This window comes from Equus quagga, chromosome 14, assembly GCF_021613505.1.
Source record: "Equus quagga isolate Etosha38 chromosome 14, UCLA_HA_Equagga_1.0, whole genome shotgun sequence".
NCBI lineage: Eukaryota > Metazoa > Chordata > Mammalia > Perissodactyla > Equidae > Equus > Equus quagga.
This window is the reverse complement of record NC_060280.1, coordinates 91,347,199-91,366,702: the sequence shown is the minus strand read 5'-3', so window position 1 is coordinate 91,366,702 and position 19,504 is coordinate 91,347,199. Positions and strand designations below refer to the sequence as shown.

The following is a 19,504-nucleotide window of genomic DNA, read 5'->3' as shown; positions in this document are numbered from 1 at the left end:
CTGGGCACGGACCTAGCACTGCTCATTGTCAAGCCACACTGTGGCAGCATCCCACATAGATAGAGGAACGTTGGCATAGACGTTAGCTCAGTGACAATCTTCCTCAAGCAAAAAGAGGAAGATCGCCAACAGATGTTAGCTCAGGGCGAATCTTCCTGACACACAGACACACACAAAATGGGAAGGGGTGTGGCATCCCAGGGAAGGGGGGATGGCATTCCAGGAACAGGTCACTGTGAGAGCCAAAGCCTAGTGGCTTTGTTGGGAAGTGCAGCTCTTCTGGGGATCCAGCACAGAGCCCCACCTGGCTGCAGCGAGGGGCAGAAGGTGGGGGAGGTGAATGGCAGTGGGGTAGAGAAGGGATCTGGACCAACAGTGCAGGGTTCGAGCCAACTCCCCAGGAGTTTGCTGACAAAGGCCAGGGGGGTTCTTCCCTGGTCTGGCTTCTAGCCTTGCGTTTTCGCCTAATCTCATCTCTGGCCCCTGGTCCCCATTCTCCAGCCACTGTGGCCTCCTGGCTGTTCAGACCCATTGAGCTCTTTCTCTCATTTGCTGTTGTGTCTACCTGAAATGCTGTTCCCACCACATCCTCCCCCTCCTGCAGATTCAGTGCAAATGCTACCTCCTCCAGGATGCCCTCCCTGGCTTCCTAGCTAAGGAGCTACACCACCACAGAGCCCAGGTTCTTCTCATTGCACGCCTCCCATTCTGCAATTAGTTGTTTACTTCTTGTCTCACTGCCCCTGAGAGACTGTCAGCTCTGTGAGGGCTGGCACTTTGTCCCCTCCAACTCTGCATCCCCAGCACCTAGAGCACGGCCTGGCACCTCATAGGTGTTCAGTAAATGCTTGCTAAAGGAAGGACTAAAAGATTTTTAAACAGAGGAGCGAGACAATCTGACACGTCTGAAAACGCTCTGACTGTTGTGGGAAGAACGGACTGTGCGGGCTGAAGGCAGAGCAGGGGGATCGGGAGCAGGCAACCACACAGGTCCATGGAGTGGCGTTGGGCACCAGGATCAGGGTGGTGGCAGTGGAGGAAGTGAGAAGTGGTCAGGAATTTGGGAGGGAGGAGGGCCGGATAAGGCAATTGAGGGAGGGAGGAGGGGGAGGAGGGTCAAAGATGAGGATCCTGACTTCTGGCTTTGATGATAAAGGGCAGGGTGACGGAGATAGGAGGAGTGGATATGGGGAAAGAGGATAAATGAGTATCGGCAGGCTTGATGGACATCCTAAGGAGGAGCTTCAGGAGGCAATAAGAGCAATTATTATTACAGCTAGCACATGAGCTCTATGCTTACATTACTCATCACTGGTCAAATATTGAGCACGGGGACACAGCAGTGATGGTGACACACACAGGCCCTGTCCTCATGGGCTGATAGTCTGGTGATGGGGACAGAAACGAAACGGATTAACGCAAGAATGAAACACACCAACGTTCAGGTCGTGATAAACCTGGGGGAAGGGGTGGAACAAAACAGGTTAAGCGGACAGACAAGGGGAGGAGACCAAGTTGGGAGAGTCTGACGCCCAAGAAGGATTTACAGATATTTGTTAAACAAAGACAATGACAGAAAGTGGATGGTTGATTCAGAGTGTGTTCAGGGAAATGATCTAGTTATCTTCCGAAGATTCCATGAGATGAGTTTCTTCCCTGTTATACAGAGGAAGGAAACCGAGGCAGAAGGGTCACCAACAATAATGTCACCAACGCAAGGATGCAAAGTGCAACCGAAAGAGGAGAGGGGACCTCTAGGTGGAAAAGACCCTGCAACCGAGAGAGCAGGAAAAACCTCTCTGGAAAAGACCCCGCAGAGACGCCCCCCAGACACTGTCATTTATGGGGGCGGGGAGGCAGAGCAGCGTGCATTGACCTATGACGTCATTGGGACGTTACGTAGCGTAACATCACCTGGACGCAGCCCCATTTCCCTTCCAGGACAGGTCCTCCGGCGGTCTGGCAGGGTCTGAATCAAGCCTCTCATTGGCTACTCGTTCCGTCAATCCGTCTCATTCTTCCCGTCTTCCGCCCCGCCTTCCTGAGCCTGCATCTGATAGGCTGGCGCGGCCGTCATTTCAGAAAGGTCCGCAATCCTTCCGCCTTTCTCCGGGAGACCGAGAGCGAGGAGGGCGGGTGCTAAGCGGTGCCCACCCCCAGGGCTCTGCTTCCACCTCTGATTGGCTGCTCTAGATGCCGGTCGTTACGCCACCCGCCGCTGATTAGCTATCCGGCCGCCGCTCTGCGCGGCGCCGGCTCCGCCCCCGTCGGGTGTTTGTGGTGGGGCTGCGGAGTCGCCGATCCCGCCGGAAGCGCCAGGACAATGGGGACCCGGGACGACGAGTACGACTACCTATTCAAAGGTGCGGCCGGTGGGGCACAGACGGGCGAGGGCGCGGCGGCGAAGCGGCGGGCAGGCAGGCCGAGGCTGCGCTCCAGGCCGCTGGGCCCAAGCCGAGCCCGGGGCGTGGGGCCCGGCGAGTCAGGCGGCCGGGAGGGCTGAGGCGGGCCGAGCTCGGTCAGCTTTAGGCAGGGGTGCGCGACGGTCCGGAGCGGGCGGCCCAGGAGGCCCGAGGGCCCTGGATGAGCCGGGGCGGAGCCGGGGCCCAGAGGGGGTGGGGCCCGGAGCGGTGGGAGAGGCCGTTAGGGGCGGGGCCTTCAGAGGGGGCGGGGCCGCCGCCGCGTTCTGCGGGCCGGGCTGGGTGGAAAGCTCCCCTCGTGTGGGGGCGGGGCCGTTGGAGGCGGGGCTAGGCTGTAGTGGGCGTGCCCAAGACCGGGGCGGGGCGGGGCGGCTGGGGGCGGGGCTCTTCGCGAGGTGGGAGGGGCCAGGCCTGATTGGTGGCGGCACGTGTGTGGTCGGAGCCTGGGAAGGGCAGGGTGGACAATGGGTGTTGGCGTGTGTATGGGGGGGACCAGGGATTGGGGTGCGGACAGGAGGGAACTGTGTGTGTTGGACCCAGGCCCAGTGGTTGACAGTAGTAATGATCTCTCTTAACTGTTAGAATTCTTAGCACTATCCGAGTACCTGCACTTTTCTAAGCTCTGTGCACATGAATTCGTTGAAATTCTCATCACGACTCTGTGAGGTCCGTCTTGTCCAGCCTTTCTCTTTATGGACCTGGAAACTGAGGCCCAGAGAGACAAGGAAGAAGTTTTGGGGCAGGACTTGAGCCCAGGCCAGCTGTGGCTTTACCACTTAGGGAGTGTGTCCGGAGAAGCGTGCAGCCAGGATCTGGGGATAGGATTGTCACACTGCCTCCCCCAACACATGGTGGCCAATGTCCTGGGCCTCGCCAACCCTACCCCTCAAGCTAGGGAGACATCTCACTTAGGGGTGAGACATAGAAGGAGGGGTCACTGGCTTTGCAGTGGCTTCTGTGCCAAGCTGGGCTCAGGGCCTGTGCTGTCTGTGCTCGGCTCCCTGGCTGACAGTGGCAGCTCTTGAGAGCTCAGCCCTGGGCCCACGTGGGGTGGGCATCTTTGCCCCACTGCCTGCTGCGTGAGGGTCTGCCTCCCACACCAGCTGTTGGCATCTTCCCCTCCTTGGGGAAGCCTGGCCATCCCTGGGAGTGTGGTCTGTGTCTGTCACTGACCATTGTCTGTGGTATTATCTAGCGTGTGGGAGCCTGGGGACCTTGGGGATGTGGAGAGTCGGGCAGTGCTCTCTCTCCCGGGGTTATCCACCTGGTGAAAGGCTTCTGGGCAGAGAGAGTGCCCGTGCAAAGGCCCAGGGTCGTCATACAGCACCGTGGGCTTGGAGGGCTGCATGCAGGCTGATATGTCACTGGTAGGCGAGGCTGTGTGCCACCCACTGAGCCTCGGGCTCTCCCCTTAGAGGCAGGGGAAGCTCTGTTAGGGCTTTGGGGACAGGTGAACAGGACTCCAGTCCTGCTGTACCTGGTGCCTGTTTTTATGCAGCCGGCCCTGAGACATCCGCAAGGAGTACCCGCCTGGTCGTGGCACAGCCAGGGCAGAAGGCATTGCCCCAGCAGCCACCTCCTGGTTTCTGTGGTCATTGCCCACTTGTTATTCTTAACCTTTGGCTGTTATAAATAAGCCAGCTCCAAGCTTTGCACGAGTCATCTTTTGCCCGTTGAGCTGTTTCCTTGAAGTTTGTTCCCAGAAGTACCATTACTGGGTCAGGGGCAATGGGGCGGCCCTGGGCTTCCAGGGACGCGTCTCCAGGGTCCACTTCCTGGAAACACTGCTCTGGCTCCTGCGGCAGCTGGCTCATGGTGGCGGGGGGTTGGGGGGGTGGCTGCCCGCCCCACTGCCCTCCCCTTCTGGCCTCCTTTTTCCGAGTCGAGCAGGTGCCTTGCTGACCTTTTCAAGCTGGCTTGGAAGTGCACGTCGGACCCAAGGTCAGCATTTCCCCGACTGTGGTTGTCTGAGACCTCATCTTCACGCCGATGCCTTGTCGGAGGACCTCTCTGTTATCTTTTCATATTTATCTTGCAACCTGCTCGGTTTTCCACTCACTCCAATAGGAAAAGGAAACTGTCTGGCTCTGGCAAACGCAGAGGGGAGGAGGGAAGCCAGCAGCCGGGCAAGCGGCTCCCATCACATCCCTTGCCATCCATTCGGCGGGTAGACAGACACATGGGTACGTTGCACTCCCAGGCCCTCCCGAGGCCCGGTGGCCTGCAGAGAGTTAGGCCTGGGCATCAGAGAGGCATTCAAAACACGAGCGTGCTAGAAGAGTTGCCATGGGCCACTTTTCTCACCCTGTGGCTCCTGGACCCTGCCACCTGGTCGGGGGAGCCGTTCAGCCGATCCTCTGCCCCCCGCCCTGTGCCCAGCCTCCCCCAGGCGTCAGTCACCTTCCCCTGGCCCTGCCCTCCCACACTGGCTCCCCGACCTCCTCAGCGAGGCCACCGACCCCCTATGGGTGTCTTCCTTCCCCACGTGCTGTTTATTTTCCTCGCTGTGCATTCCGCCCTCCCTTAGGAGTGTGCTTGTTTATTGGTCTAATTATAGATCCTCACATTTATCCTGCTAACATTTTATAACCAGGGACTGTTTTCCCAGCTTGCCTGTGGATCCCCGGGGGCACCCCTGACCTCCCTTCTGATGGACCGGGCTGCAGGGTTCACAGTGGGAGCAGCTGTGTCCCCAAGGGCCACCGAGGCCTTCCCAGAGCCCCTGGCCATCCGTTGGCCCGTGAGGACCTGGCTGGGGTGGGAAGCTGCTGCAGTGGCTCAGAGCCCTGTCCTCTGCTGTCTGATTCCCTGGGGAATAGCTGTGGCAAGGTGGCCCCTAAGTGCCGGATCCTGGGGCCTGGGATGGTCAGGGCCAGCATCCTGGAGGAGAGGTGGGGCTCTGCTCTGCCTGAGGTCGGGGATCCAGCTTCCCACCGGAATGGCCACTCAGTCTGCCTGAGCTCAGCATGTGGGCCCCAGGGGTGCCGCACTGTCATGGGGCAGGCCAGAGGACCCAGGGCTTCAGGAAGTGCCAGCTCTTTGTTTTTGCCAACTGGGCTTGCCTGCTCTGCCAGCCAAGTGGCATGTCCAGGGGGGCTGTTTCCCAGCCAGTGATGCCACCAACTTCCATGGAAATGCTGGGGGCCGTGTCCTCATGGGCCCTTTCTTTCCCCAAGACAGTAGGTCGCTTGTATCTTGGACAATGCTGATCTCATTCCTAGCCCGCACACGGGGCCAGCCCGGCTGCTGTCCCACCGGTCACCTCTCTGCATCCAGCACCGTGTGCCAGCAACTGCCCGGGCAGCCCAGCCTTCTGCCCTTGGTCTCGGCAGTGGCTGGTGGCACTCATCCTGCTCTATGCTCAATGGGCGACCTTGGGCTGGGGGACTTGGTCACTCTGGGTTGAGTGTCCCCAACTTTACAAAGGGAATAACCGTGTCAACATCTGTCCCTGGGGTGGCCCTGAGAACTGGATAAACACAGCCTTTAGGGCTGGGCCCTGGTAGGACCGATGGGGCTAAGGGGACCCAGAAACAGTACAGCTGGGACAAGCCTGGGAGGAGAGTGAGGGGCTGTGGGGGATACAAGGCAGGGCCCGAAAGGGACCCTCCTCCTCATTTCCTGTTCCGTTCCTGAGGATGTAAGAACTGAGCAAACCTCCCTGGCCTTGGCCCAGTTTCTGTGGCTGCCGTGGGATGGAGGTGAGGGGTTGGGGGAGTGGCTGGTGGGCCCCACAGTCAGTCCAGCCTGGCCTCGCATGGCCCAGGAGCTGATTTGAGGCCCCAGCATGGTTGGGAGTCCTCGGCTCTGGGCCACAGGCCTGTGTCCATCTCCACCTTTCTCTGAAGTCAACTCAGCAGTCTTGCGTTGGGCATCCATGTTGTCACGAGAGGACATTGGCACTGTTGTCATAGGTGGTGTGGGCCAGGCCGTATGGTGGTTTGGTGGGAGAAGAGGGGCCTGAACCGAGGGGTTTTGAAGGATGAGCAGGAGTTTGCCAGCTACTCCCAGGGGTCAAGATGCCCCAGGTGGTGGAAGATGACGAGGCTGAACCTAGACACCTAAGCTCCGCCCTGGACCCAGAAAACCTGGGTTCAAATCCTGCTGGACCACTTTCCAGCCAGGTGACCCTGGCAAGTTGCTACCTCGTGAGCATGGTTGGGAGATGGGAGCAAGCCTCAGACCCCTGCTCTGCCTCCTGCTCACCATGTGCCTTGAGCTTGTCACTCCTGTCTGTGCCTCAGTTTCCTCATCTGTAAAATGGGTTACATGAGGCTGTGTGAGGCGATGCACATGAAGGGCTTTCTCAGCCCAGACTCAGTGAACATTCTTCCTGTTCTCCTTATTCTTGGCTCTCAAGCAGCCAGCCCAGGGAGAGTGCAGTGTCGTGGGGGTTGCGTCACCTGCCCGCTCTTCGCCTGTGGCCCGAGCATGGTGACCTGGGCATCTTCCAGGTGTGGGGAGATGTGTGCCCGGGGCTCTGCCAGCCACTTTTGCGTCTGTCCATTCCTTCCTGTGAGCCGGGCACTGCGCCGGGGGCTGGGGATGCAGCGGGGAACCAGTGTCCCAGATGCCTGCCCTCGAGGCAGAATGGCCAAAAACAAATAAGGGAGACCTGGGGAGGGGTGGGGGCGGGGGCTGAGGAGGAAAGGCAGGAGAGGGGCGTGGGGAGTGTTGGGGGGGTGGGGCTGTAAGAGGACGGCAGGGAGGGCCTGCTCCATCAAGTGCCATCTGAGGGCCCACCCGGAGTTGATGAGGGCAGGACCCGGGCGGATACCTGGGGAAGAACTTCCCAGGCAAAGGACAGCGTGCACCCCATCTCTTTGAGTCCCAGCGAGGAGGCCCAAGGGGCAGGAGCGGAGTGAGTGAGGGTGAGCGGGGAGCAGGGAGGGTACGGGGTAGGTGGTGCAGGACCACAGCCGTGCAGGGGGCCTTGGGAGCGGGAGTCCTGGAGGGCGGTGGGCAGAGGAGGGCCGGACCTGACTAAGGAGCTCACTGGCGCCCTCCGGCGGCCGCGAGGAGAACAGCCTGTTGATTGGGGCTGAGTGTGCGCTGGGACCCCAGGGAGGGAGAGATGGCGGCAGCATGGACCAGGGTGGGGGCAGTGAAGGTGGTAAGAAGTGGCGGGGATCTGGACACACACACATAAAACTTTCATCGGGCCCATGGGTAACCAACCCTGCAGCCCCCATGGCTCTCCACTGAGCGGACCCACCCTTGGATGCTAGTGCCCAAGGCCCACACTGGGGGTGCATGTGGTTTCCAGCTGGGGCATCTGGTCACACGGCCATGTATTGTTTTCCTTGCGCTGCACATACATGCACCCATGGGTCCACGCATGGACGCGAGTCTCCGGTGTGCCCTGGGTCTGAGGACAGCCCTCCTGGACCACCTCACGTGGCTCTACCCCAGAGCCTGGGGCGGCTGGGCCTCGGAGGCGTGCTTCTGTGGCTGGGCAGGGGTGACGGGAGAGACCCGCCCGCCTGCTCTGCCCTGCACTCTTTTTCCTACACCCCTGCAGGACAGTCTGACCCTGGGGACAGGGATGCTGGGAGAAGGTGGCAGGCTCTGTCCCTTCCCAGCTATGTCCAGAGGGCACGTTCCTGTCCTGTTCCTCCTGAGCTGGTGCGCTGTGCTGGTGCTGAGTGGGGGTCTGCACAGCTTTCCGTAAGGGGACCGCGGGGTGGGCGTGGGGGGAGGCTTCTCATTTCCTGTTCCTGATCAGTAGGAAACTGGTGTCCCCGTCCCCGAGGGGCCTCTTGCTACCGTCCTTCCTTGCACACATGTGGAAAAGGCAGCCCCAAGAGGTTAAGCTACTTGCCCTAGGTTGCTCAGCCGTGGAGACTTTCTTGGGTGTACCCAGCTGCCCAGGCGACAGTGGAGGTTCTGGGATTGGTAGATCCCCAAGCCATCTGCCTGCCGGGGTGCTTGAGTCCCCGTGCCCCAGGTGGCGCAGCCCTGCTCTGAAGGACTCTGTTCGCCTCTGCACGAGGCAGTGTGGTGCCCCGGCTGAGGGGCTCCAGGACAGCTCTGACTCTGCCCCGTCATTGGCCACCAGGGTGCGCTATGAAGGTTCCGTGGGTGGGCGTGGCTGGCATTCGGGGTTTTGGCTCACTCTGGCCCACAGAGCCTCACCGTGTCCCTCCCCGCCCCCACAGTGGTGCTCATCGGGGACTCGGGCGTGGGGAAGAGCAACCTGCTGTCGCGCTTCACCCGCAACGAGTTCAACCTGGAGAGCAAGAGCACCATCGGCGTGGAGTTCGCCACCCGCAGCATCCAGGTGGATGGCAAAACCATCAAGGCGCAGATCTGGGACACCGCCGGCCAGGAGCGCTACCGTGCCATCACCTCCGCGTGAGTGGTGGGGGTGGGGAGATGCAGGAGGCTTGGGCACGGGGCCACTGGGCCCTGACGAATGGGTAGGAGTTGGGTGGGAGGAGAAGGGGAGAGCACACCCCTGAGAGCAGGGGAACCAGGGTGAAGGGATGAGACCCTCAGGAACTGTGGGACCCTCGGGAACACCAGCACCCAGGTGGGCATGTCCCACGGCCCCTCTCACCCCCGGAGTCCCTCTCAGGCTCTGCACTTTTGCTGGGTGGTGGCTGCATGGTGAGGGCTGTTAACCAGGCCTGGCTGAGGCCACTCCACTCTGCCTGCTCTCTAGCCCTGCCCGCTCGGCCCATCCTGCTGGGCCACATTCCCAGCCTGCCTCTTCCCTCAGGTCCCCTCAGTGCTCACACCTTGTCCCACACACATCCCGTGTTCCCACGCAGACCTGGCACTCCTTCCCCGTGGCCACCCAGCCATCAGGACCCACTTGGGCTGTCTCTTCCTAGACCCTCCCAACCCCCCAGCCATTCCCTATCAGTCATTTGCTGGCCCCTGGACTCCCTCCACTGAGGCCTACTCACCTCCTGGTGAGTAGTACTTAATCCCTTGGGGTGCGCATATGTCCACTGGTCTCCTTGGTGGGCCAGGCCACAGCAGGCATTGGAGCTTCTGCCTAGCCGTGGCCCTTTCTCTCACAGGTGCTGTGTCCTTCCCTCCTTTTTGTGACTGACCCCACAAGTGTCTTCTGACTCCAGACTCCCTTGACAGGTCCCTACCTTCCTGAGCTGAGTCTGGGGCCCAGGGCCGGGGCCTCAGGACATGCGCCCCTCCCTCAAGGCCATGATAGCCGCCCCTCAGCTGGGCGCTGTGCCTGGGCCAAAGAGCTGTTGCCCACAGAACCTGAGAGACCCCTGTGGGTGCTGGTGCGGCTCACCCGGGCCCTGCCCCTGTCCCCACAGGTACTACCGTGGCGCCGTGGGTGCCCTGCTGGTGTATGACATCGCCAAGCACCTGACGTACGAGAACGTGGAGCGCTGGCTCAAGGAGCTGCGGGACCACGCCGACAGCAACATCGTCATCATGCTGGTGGGCAACAAGAGCGACCTGCGCCACCTGCGGGCCGTGCCCACAGACGAGGCCCGGGCCTTCGCAGGTGAGGACGTGCCGGGCCCAAGAGGGCCTGGCCAGAGGGCTGCCAGGGTTTCACCCCTGGCCATCTGACCTGGCCCTGGGCGTTCCGCAGGGACCACCTCTTGAGTTGACTATGACCAAGGCATCAGAGAAGCATCTGGAAGGCAGGCAGCCTTGCCCCGAGGCCCCTGCCATCCTTCATTTCCTGGGCTAGGCAGGCGGGGTCCCTGAGAGGGAGCAGGGGGCCACACACATGCCCCCGCCTGCTCACCGCAACATGCTCTTTCTTCCAGAAAAGAACAACTTGTCCTTCATTGAGACCTCAGCCCTGGATTCCACCAACGTCGAGGAAGCTTTCAAGAACATCCTCACAGGTCGTCACAGGGCCTGGCCGAGGGCGGGGTGGGGAGAGCACCAGCCACACTGGTCACGCACTCCAGGACACAGCCCTGGAAACCCCGTTCCTTAAACCTGCCTATCAGTCCAGACACAAGGAGGGACGTGGCGTGCTCCATGGGGTCAGGCCAGATCCTGCCCCTGCTGGCACTTGGAACACAGGGACCCCTCGACCCAGCTCCCATGGGTGGGCCCTGCCCTGGCTCCACCAGAGAACAGCCAGCTGGGACAGCTGCGGGGGCAGTGGCCTCAGGGTTCCAGCCCCCGTGGGCTTCTGGGAGTTTCTTCTGAAGAGGCCTCGGCGAAGGGTGGGGGTACAGTGGATGAGCGGGTGGGAGCCTGCAGGAGCCCAGCCTGTGCCGTTGTGCGCCTGATGCGATGGGGGTGCAAGGCACGGGGGGGGCCTTCCGCAAGGCTGTGGACTCCCTGGAGGAGGTGACCTCCAGAGGAGTCCTGCAGGGGGGCACTCACCCCACGTCCCCCCATTGCAGAGATCTATCGCATCGTGTCACAGAAGCAGATCGCGGACCGCGCAGCCCATGATGAGTCCCCTGGCAACAACGTCGTGGACATCAGTGTGCCGCCCACCACCGACGGCCAGAAACCCAGCAAGCTGCAGTGCTGTCAGAACCTGTGACCGGCCCCTCATCCGAGCGTGCGTGCACGTCCTCGTCCTGCGTCCCCCTCACCACGCTGTGCCCCCTGCCCCACCCCCTCTGTCACTCTGTGCCTGGCTCCCGCCCTGCCATGGAGCTCCACACGGCCAGGCAAGAACAGGAGTCCAGCGGCAGCTCCTGTCCTGCCCGAGGAGAGCTAGAAGCCCCAGCTGCTGCACCCGCTCTTCTTGGGGCCGGACAGGCCAGGGAGGGTGGCAGGATGGAAGGCCCGGCCAGAGGCCAGGAGGATGGGCACGGCGAGCAGGCTTCTCCAGTTTTCCACGGCAGACTCCAGGAAGCAATTGCTTCCTTCCCTCTCTGGCCAGTTGGCCTAGCTGGCTCCCGGTCCCCACCCAGACCCCTCTCCGGGGACGAAGAGCAATGCACCAGGGGGCCGGGGCAGGTGGACGCTCTTGGCTGGCGGTCCCGATGCCCCGCGCAGCCAGCACCGCACGCGCCTCCGACCTCTCCCGTGCGTGCCACTCCAGCTCCCGCCTGCAGACGTGCGCTGGGAGCCCGGCTCCGTCTCCCCTCCTTTCTGCACGCCGCGCTCTCCCCGCCTCCCCGCGCCCCTCTCTGTCTCGTCTCCCGTCTGGTCAGGACCCCGTTTGCAAGTGAAGCAATATTTCCATGTTTTGTATATACAACCGCTCCTGTAGCCTTTGGGTTTTGTTATTGTAGAGAAACACAGATTCTTTATACACTTTGTAAGACTTACGCCAAGCCCTAGCTCTCGATCTCTTATTCGCCCCGTGGCCCCCGCACTGTTGCCCCGATGCCTCGGTTCTCTCGCCCGTTACTAAAATGTACAATCCGACTTCCTGTACAGAAACCTGCCGCGCGCCTCTGTCTGCTTTCTTCTTTCTCTGGCCACCCCGGAGCCAAGGCCCCTCACCGCGCATCCCCTGCTGTGGGCCGCACCGCCCTGGCGCCGCCCCCAGGGGAGCTGGGAGACCGGGACAGTGCAGAGGCTCCCTGAGCTGACCACGGGGGGACCCCGGGGCTGAGGGAGGGGTGGACCCTCTCCAAGCTGCCTCTGTGGCAGGGAGGGAGGGAAGTCTGGGCGTGGGGAGACATTAAACGCCCCAGCCCGAGGACCACCAGCTCTAGGACTTGATACGCCCGGGGAGGGGGTTGGCTGTGCCAGCTGCTCCCCATTCCCAGCCCTGGGGGTTGGACCGCTCGTGGTTTCCATCTGGGTATCTGGCCGCCTCCTCACCTGGGGCCTGGCAAGAGGGGCTTGTCTGGGGGTTGTTGGTCTGCTGACCCCACCCCAGCTGTCTGCATCCCAGATGGACCTCTGAGGAGGGCCCAGTGGAGGGATGCTGGTAACAGGGGAGGAGGGTAGCCTGGGTGCCCCTCTGCCTCTCGCAGGATCCGGCTTCTCCCCTTGTCCACGTGGGCAGGGCTGGCCTGAGGGCTGGTTCCCGCTGTGGAGGAGGTGTGGCCAGCCCCCAGCCCAGGCCTGTGTGGGCCCAACCTCCGTCCCTGCGCTGACCACATGACCCCTTCCTTGTGTGTCCCCCCTTGCCTGAGTGCCGTGGCTGTTCCAGAAGCTCCTCTTGTGCCCCGAGACCTAGGAGAGCCCCCAGAAACCCTCCCGATTCTGGGTTCTGGCCATGTGTCCTGGAGGGATGGGCAAACCCTACCACACCATTCTAGAAGAGCTCTGAGCCGCAGGGGGCTGCTCAGGCAGGGGAGTTGGAGTTCAGTGAGCTAGAGCGTGTTCCAAGCCGAGGGAGCATCCCAGGCAAGGCCGGCGATGGGAGAGTGGGCGTCTGGCGCACCTAGCAGGCAGGTGGTGCCCTGCCTGCTCCAGGACCACCCGCCACCCCGAGCTGTTGACACAGACCCAGAGGTACTGACTGCCCTGGGTTTGGGGGTGGGCGGGACATGGAGAGGGCGGAGCGTGGACAGAGGCTTCAAGAGGGCCACGTGAAGGCACGGGGCGCCCGAAGGGTTTTAAGCAGCCAAGAGATCAAATCTTTCTGGAGCCTCCGCAATTGGCCAGGTCTGGGGCACAGACCAGGGGACAAGACTGAGGTGACCCTGTGCCCTTGGGGGTCGCGGTCCAGTGATGCTATTTCAGTGACTGTAATTTCAGTGATTGAACAAACACAGCATGCTCGTTCCGTGCCAGGCACTGCTCTGAAGTCTTTTTAAAAAAGTATTTTGGTAAAATACACATAACAGAATTGACCATCTTAAGCATTTTTAAGCGTACACTTCAGTGTTACTAAGTACATTCACATTGTCGTGCAAGACCCACCCTCCATCTCCAGAACTTTCTCATCTTCCCAAACTAAAACTCTGTCCCCATGAAACACTGACTCCCCATCCCACTCCCCCAGCCCCTGGCCCCACCATCCTACTTCCTGTCTCTATGGATGTCACTCCTCCAGGGACCTCACATAAGTGGAGTCACACAGGATCTGTGCTTCTGTGTCTGGCTTATTTCACCGAGCATCATGTCCTCAAGGTTCCTCTATGTCATAGCAAGTGTCAGAATTTCCTTCCTCTTTAAGGCTGAATAATAGTCTTTTGTATGGATGGACCACATTGTGTTGATCTATCATCCATTGATGGGCACTTGGGTTGCTTCCAGCTGTTGGCCCTTGTGAATGATGCTGCTATGAACACCGCTGTGCGAATATCTGAGTCCCTGCTTTCGATCCTTCTGGGTGTCTACCCGGAAGTGGAATAGCTGATCATGCAATAATTCTGTGTTTAATTTTTTGCGGAATCCTGTTAACCTAAATAAATTATGACATATAAAGGACTTGAGTTCCACAAAAAATGTCTTTCACATGTCATAATTTAGTATTCACAACGATCCTAAGAGATGGGCATCATTTATGAGCCCTGGTTTACAGATAGGGGCTGGAAGTTAAATGACTTGCCCAGGGTCCCAGACTTAGTAATAAGCAGGTGGATTTCAACCCTAGAGCTCTCTTTGTGAGCACCAAGCTATGGCGCGTCCATGTTTAGACTGTTGATTTCAAGTTGTTTGGGTAGATACCCAGTAGTGGAATAGCTGGGTCCTATGGTAGTTCTATTTTTAGTTTTTTGAGGAATCTCCATACTGTTTTCCATAGTGGCTGCACCAGTTTGCATTCCCACCAGCAGTGTATGAGGGTTCCCTTCTCTCCACACCCTCTCCAACATTTGTTATTTTTAGTCTTAGTGATTATAGCCATTTTAACAGGCGTAAGGTGGTATCTTAGTGTAGTTTTGATTTGCATTTCCCTGATGATTAGTGATGTTGAACATCTTTTCATGCGCCTATTGGCCATGTGTATATCTTCTTTGGAAAAATGTCTGTTAATATCCTCTGCTCATTGTTTGATCAAGCTGTTTGTTTTTTTGTTGCTGAGTTGTGTGAGTTCCTTATATATTATGGAGATTAACCCCTTGTCAGATATATGATTTGCAAATATTTTCTCCCAATTGGTGGGTTGTCTTTTTGTTTTGATTCTAGTTTCTTTTGCCTTACAGAAGCTCTTTAGTCTGATGAACTCCCCACTTGTTTATTTTTTCTTTTGTTTCCCTTGTCTGAGAAGACATGGCATTTGAAAAGATCCTTTTAAGTTTGATGTCAAAGAGTGTACTACCTATATTATCTTCCAGGAGTTTTATGGTTTCAGGACTTATCTTCAAGTCTTTGATCCATTTTGAGTTTATTTTTGTGTGGATGGAGTGAGATAATGGTCTACTTTCATTCTCTTGCACGTGGCTGTCCAGTTTTCCCAACACATTTATTGAAGAGACCATCTTTTCTCCATTGTATGTTCTTGGCACCTTTGTTGAAGATTGGCTGTCTGTAGATGTGCAGTTTTATTTCTGGGCTTTCAGTTCTGTTCCATTGATCTGTGTGCCTGTTTTTGTACCAGTACCATGCTGTTTTGGTCATCATGGCTTTGTAGTACATTTTGAAGTCAGGGATTGTGATCCCGCCAGCTTTGTTCTTTTTTCTCAGGATTGCCTTAGCAATTCAGGGTCTTTGGTTGCCGTGTATGAATTTTAGGGTTCTTCGTTCTATTTCCATGAAGAATGGCCTTGGGATTCTGATTGGGATTGCATTGAATCTGTAGATTGCTTTGGGTAGTATGGACATTTTAACTATGTTTGTTCTTCCAATCCATGTGCGTGGAATGTCTTTCCATCTCTTTACGTCATTATCTATTTCTTTAAATAATGTCGTATAGTTTTCATTGTATAAGTCTTTCACCGCCTTAGTTCAATTTATTCTTAGGTACTTTATTCTTTTTTTTTGCGATTGTCAATAGAACTGTATTCTTGAGTTCTCTTCCCGTAAGTTCGTAATTAGAGTACAGAAATGCAACTGATTTTCATAAGTTGATTTTGTGCCCTGCAATTTTACTATAGTTGTTAATTATTTATGTTAGTTTTCCAGTGGATTTTTGGGGGTTTTCTCTGTATAAGATCATGTCGTCTGCAAACAGCAAGAGTTTCACTTCTTCCCTCCCTATTTGGATTCCTTTTATTCCTTTCCCTTGCCGAATCACTCTGTCCAAAACCTCCAGGACTATGTTGAATAACAGTGGTGATAGAGGGCATCCTTGTCTTCTTCCTGTTCTCAGAGGGATGGCGCTCAGTTGTTGCCCATTGAGTATGATGTTGGCTGTGGGTTTGTCATATATGGCCTTTATTATGTTGAGGTAGTTCCCTTCTATCCCCATTTTATTCAGAGTTTTTATCATAAATGGCTGTTGGATCTTGTCAAATGCTTTCTCTGCATCTATTGAGATGATCATGTGATTTTTATTCCTCAGTTTGTTGATGTGGTGTATCACATTGATTGATTTGCAGATGTTGAGCCGTCCCTGTGTCCCTGGTATGAATCCCACTTGATCATGGTGTATGATCCTTTTGATGAATTGCTGTATTCAGGTTGCCAATATTTTGTTGAGGATTTTTGCATCTGTGTTCATCAGTGATATTGGCCTGTAGTTCTTTTTTGTGTTGTCCTTGTCAGGCTTTGGTATCAGAGTGATGTCGGCCTCGTAGAATGTGTTAGGAAGTGTTCCATCCTCCCTCAGTTTTTGGAAGAGCTTGAGAAGGATAGGTATTAAATCCTCTCTGGGGGCTGGCCCTGTGGCCGAGTGGTTAAGTCCGCGCGCTCCGCTGCAGGCGGCCCAGTGTTTCATTGGTTCGAATCCTGGGCACAGACATGGCACTGCTCATCAAACCACGCTGAGGCAGCGTCCCACATGCCACAACTAGAAGGACCCACAACGAAGAATATACAACTATGTACCGGGGTGCTTTGGGGAGAAAAAAGGAAAAAATAAAATCTTAAAATAAAAAAAAAATCCTCTCTTAAAGTTTGGTAGAATTCCCCAGGGAAGCCGTCTGGTCCTGGGCTTTTATTCTTTGGGATGCTTTTGATTGCTGTTTCAATCTCTTTCCTTGTGATTGGTCTGTTCAGATTATCTATTTCTTCTTGATTCAGCTTTGGGAGGTTGTAAGAGTCTAAGAATTTATCCATTTCCTCTAGGTTATCCATTTTGTTGGCATATAGTTTTTCATAGCATTCTCTTATAGTTTTTCATAGTATTCTCTTATAATCTGTAGTATTTCTGTGGTATCCATTATTTCTCTTTTGTTTCTAATTTTATTTCTCTGAGCTTTCTCTCTTTTTTTCTTTCTAAGTCTGGCTAGGGTTCTGCAAATTTTGTTTATCTTCTCAAAGAACCAGCTCTTTGTTTCATTGATCCTTTCTACTGCCTTTTTTCATTTCAATAGCATTTATTTCTGCTTTGATTTTTGGTTATTGCTCTCCTTCTGCTGACTGTGGGCTTTCTTTGTTCTTCTTTTTCTAATTCAAGTTGGTGTAGTTTGAGATTGCTTATTTGGGCTTTTTCTTGTTTGTTAAGGTGAGCCTGTATGGCGATGAATTTCCCTCTTAGTACAGCTTTTGCTGCACCCATATGAGTTGGTATAGTATGTTTTCATTTTCATTTGTATCCATGGTGTCTTGCTTTTTGCTTTTCAAGATTTTGAGATAAAACTCATGCATTAAAAGTACATGCAGTGGTTTTTGTATATTCACAAAATTGTGCAACCCTTCACTACCATCTGATCCACAATTTTCTCATCACTCCAAAAAGAAGCCCAGTGCCCATTAAGCAGTTACTCCCCATTTCCCCTCCCCAGCCCCTGGCAACCACTAACCTGCTTTCTGTCTCTATGGGCCTATGGAGATTTAAAACATGTCCCAAGCTGACCCAGTGGCATAGCGGTTAAGTTTGCATGTTCTACTTCAGTGGCCTGGGGTTTGTGGGTTCGGATCCTGGGCGTGGACCTACACACTGCTCATCAAGGCATGCTGTGGCGGTGTCCCACATACAAAGGAGAGGAAGATTGGCACAGATGTTAGATCAGGGCCAATCTTCCTCAGCAAAAAAATGAAAATAAAACGTATCCCTTTGTCCCCTGCATTTCCTGTAAATTAATAGTTAGACCCAGAGGCTGAGCAGACCTGAGATTAGCACTTCACACTGGTGTCACGCAGATCCCCTGGGAGGCAGATCGTGTCAGTGTGCTTCTCAGTTATAGTGTTTACAGATGCTGAGCATCACCCAGACTCCTAATCCATTAGGAGTCAGAAACACAGTGAGATTCAAATTCTCTCCCTTTTCACTTATTTCTGGAATACTTCTATAAAGAGAAATTTCCCCTCGTCTATGTGGTTACCCTGAGGCACAGATTGTATAGGTCAGTGTAAACACTCAATTCTTTCCTTCACTTGTCAGTTTTCGAATTTGATAATTTTCAAGATTTTGAGTTGGTTTCCAGTAGCCTTCGAAAGCGACTGGTAAGTTCTCTTTTTAGTTAAAATGTGTGGATTTGGCTCCTTTGTTGGGGGTCAAGCCTTTAACCAGAGTTCCCACTGGCAGTGGAATGGGGTAGGAAGCATATGACTGGGGCTGAGCTGTGGCTGGTGTATCTAGGAGTTTCCAGGAGGCGGGGGGTGGGAAAATGAGTAACTCTACGGAGGATCACAGGAGCTCGGTTTCATAGTCAGAGAAAGAAGTCAGAAACATGTATCCCAGGAACTGGGATAAATCTTGATGTTTGATTAGAATTAGAGGTATTGGTGTGCAGCCAGAGTTTTAAAGATAAATTGACAGACAGATAGATAGACAGACAGACAGACAGATAGATGTATATAGGTACATACATATTACATACATGTTACAATGAAAGAAGCAAGAATTAGTGGCACTGAGGTAGCTATGAGCACACGTGGGACCCAGATCTTAGTTTCTAAATATCATTCCCCACTAAAAAGAACAAGGCCGCCTTGGAGAAATGTCGATTCAGAGCTGGGCTGGGTAAAAATTAAAGGAAAACTACCCTCAAACATCTTGTTGAGCCAGTAAGTAAGGAAGTGCTCAAAGATGGAATTAGAAAAATCATCATATGCCAACTATTACCTGATTAAAGAGACAGGCTTGGCTTACATCGCCCTGCCCCTCTCTTCTTGCTTTGATTGAGGATGTGATGCCTGGAGCCACAGCAGCCATCTTGCTACCATGAGAGAAAGGTCAAGACAATCTCAGAGTCTTTGACCTTATCATCATTTGGCCAAGCCGATGCCAGCAGCCATCCTCCTCCAGAATTCTTATAAATATAAATAAAACTCCCTTTATCTAAGCTAACAACGGCAACAACAAAAATTGACTCAAGCGAGAGTCATCAATACATATTAAATCTGATGGGTGAAGATTTGTTGAGGAACAGGATATTTAAGTAGTTTCAAAATATTTTCCCCTAAAGCACTTATTGACAACACACTAACTCAGATTGGAGAAACCTGGCAGAACCATTTTAACCAGGTTAACATAATTAGTAATGGAAGAAATCAACACCCGATGCCTCCTGTTATCTGCACCGAGAACACAATGTCACTTCTGTGGTTCCTGTCCCAGATCACGAGGACACATTAGACAAACACGAATTGAGAGACTTTCTACAAAATAATGAGCCCACAATCTTGAAAAGTTTCAAGGTCACAAAAGACAAGGAAAGACTGAGGAACTCGTCCAGACTGAAGGAGACTGAATGAGACAGCTAAATACGATGTGTCATCTGGGATGGAGGCTGGGGCTTTAAAGGACTTTACTGGAAAATTTGAACGGGACTTGGGAATTACATGGTAATATTGGATCGCTATGAATTTCCCGATTTTGGAGGTTGTACCGCAATTTTGTGGAAGAGCGTGCCTACGCTTAGGAAATATACCTGAAATGTTAAGGGTTAATGAGACACCACGTATGTACCTTATATTCAGAAGATTCCGAAATGTTAACCATTGGGGACTCCAGGCAAAGTGCTAACGGGAGCTCTGTGTCTCACTTCCGCAACTTTTATGTAAATTTGACATTATCGTAAGATAAGAATTTTTGAAAAACCCAAGTTCGTGGATTTAACCATTTGATGTGTTTTGATCTTCTGTAATCATTATCCCTTTTAAAGTCCAGATTGTCTCCTCTGTGGCCAGTGAGAGCTGCTTCTAGTTGGTTCCATCCACATTACCTTGCTAGG

The 19,504-nt window shown here is 54.7% G+C and overlaps 1 protein-coding gene across 1 annotated transcript; it reads left to right on the top strand.

Annotated features, from left to right (window-relative positions):
- The first annotated feature begins 1,410 nt into the window (after positions 1–1,410).
- On the top strand, positions 1,411–11,770 carry RAB11B (RAB11B, member RAS oncogene family). The gene is made up of 5 exons (XM_046637631.1): positions 1,411–2,363; positions 8,579–8,774; positions 9,710–9,903; positions 10,175–10,255; positions 10,769–11,770. The coding sequence occupies exons 1-5, from the start codon at positions 2,324–2,326 to the stop codon at positions 10,912–10,914; spliced, it is 657 nt and encodes a 218-aa protein (XP_046493587.1). The 5' UTR covers positions 1,411–2,323; the 3' UTR covers positions 10,915–11,770.
- Positions 11,771–19,504: the final 7,734 nt, after the last annotated feature.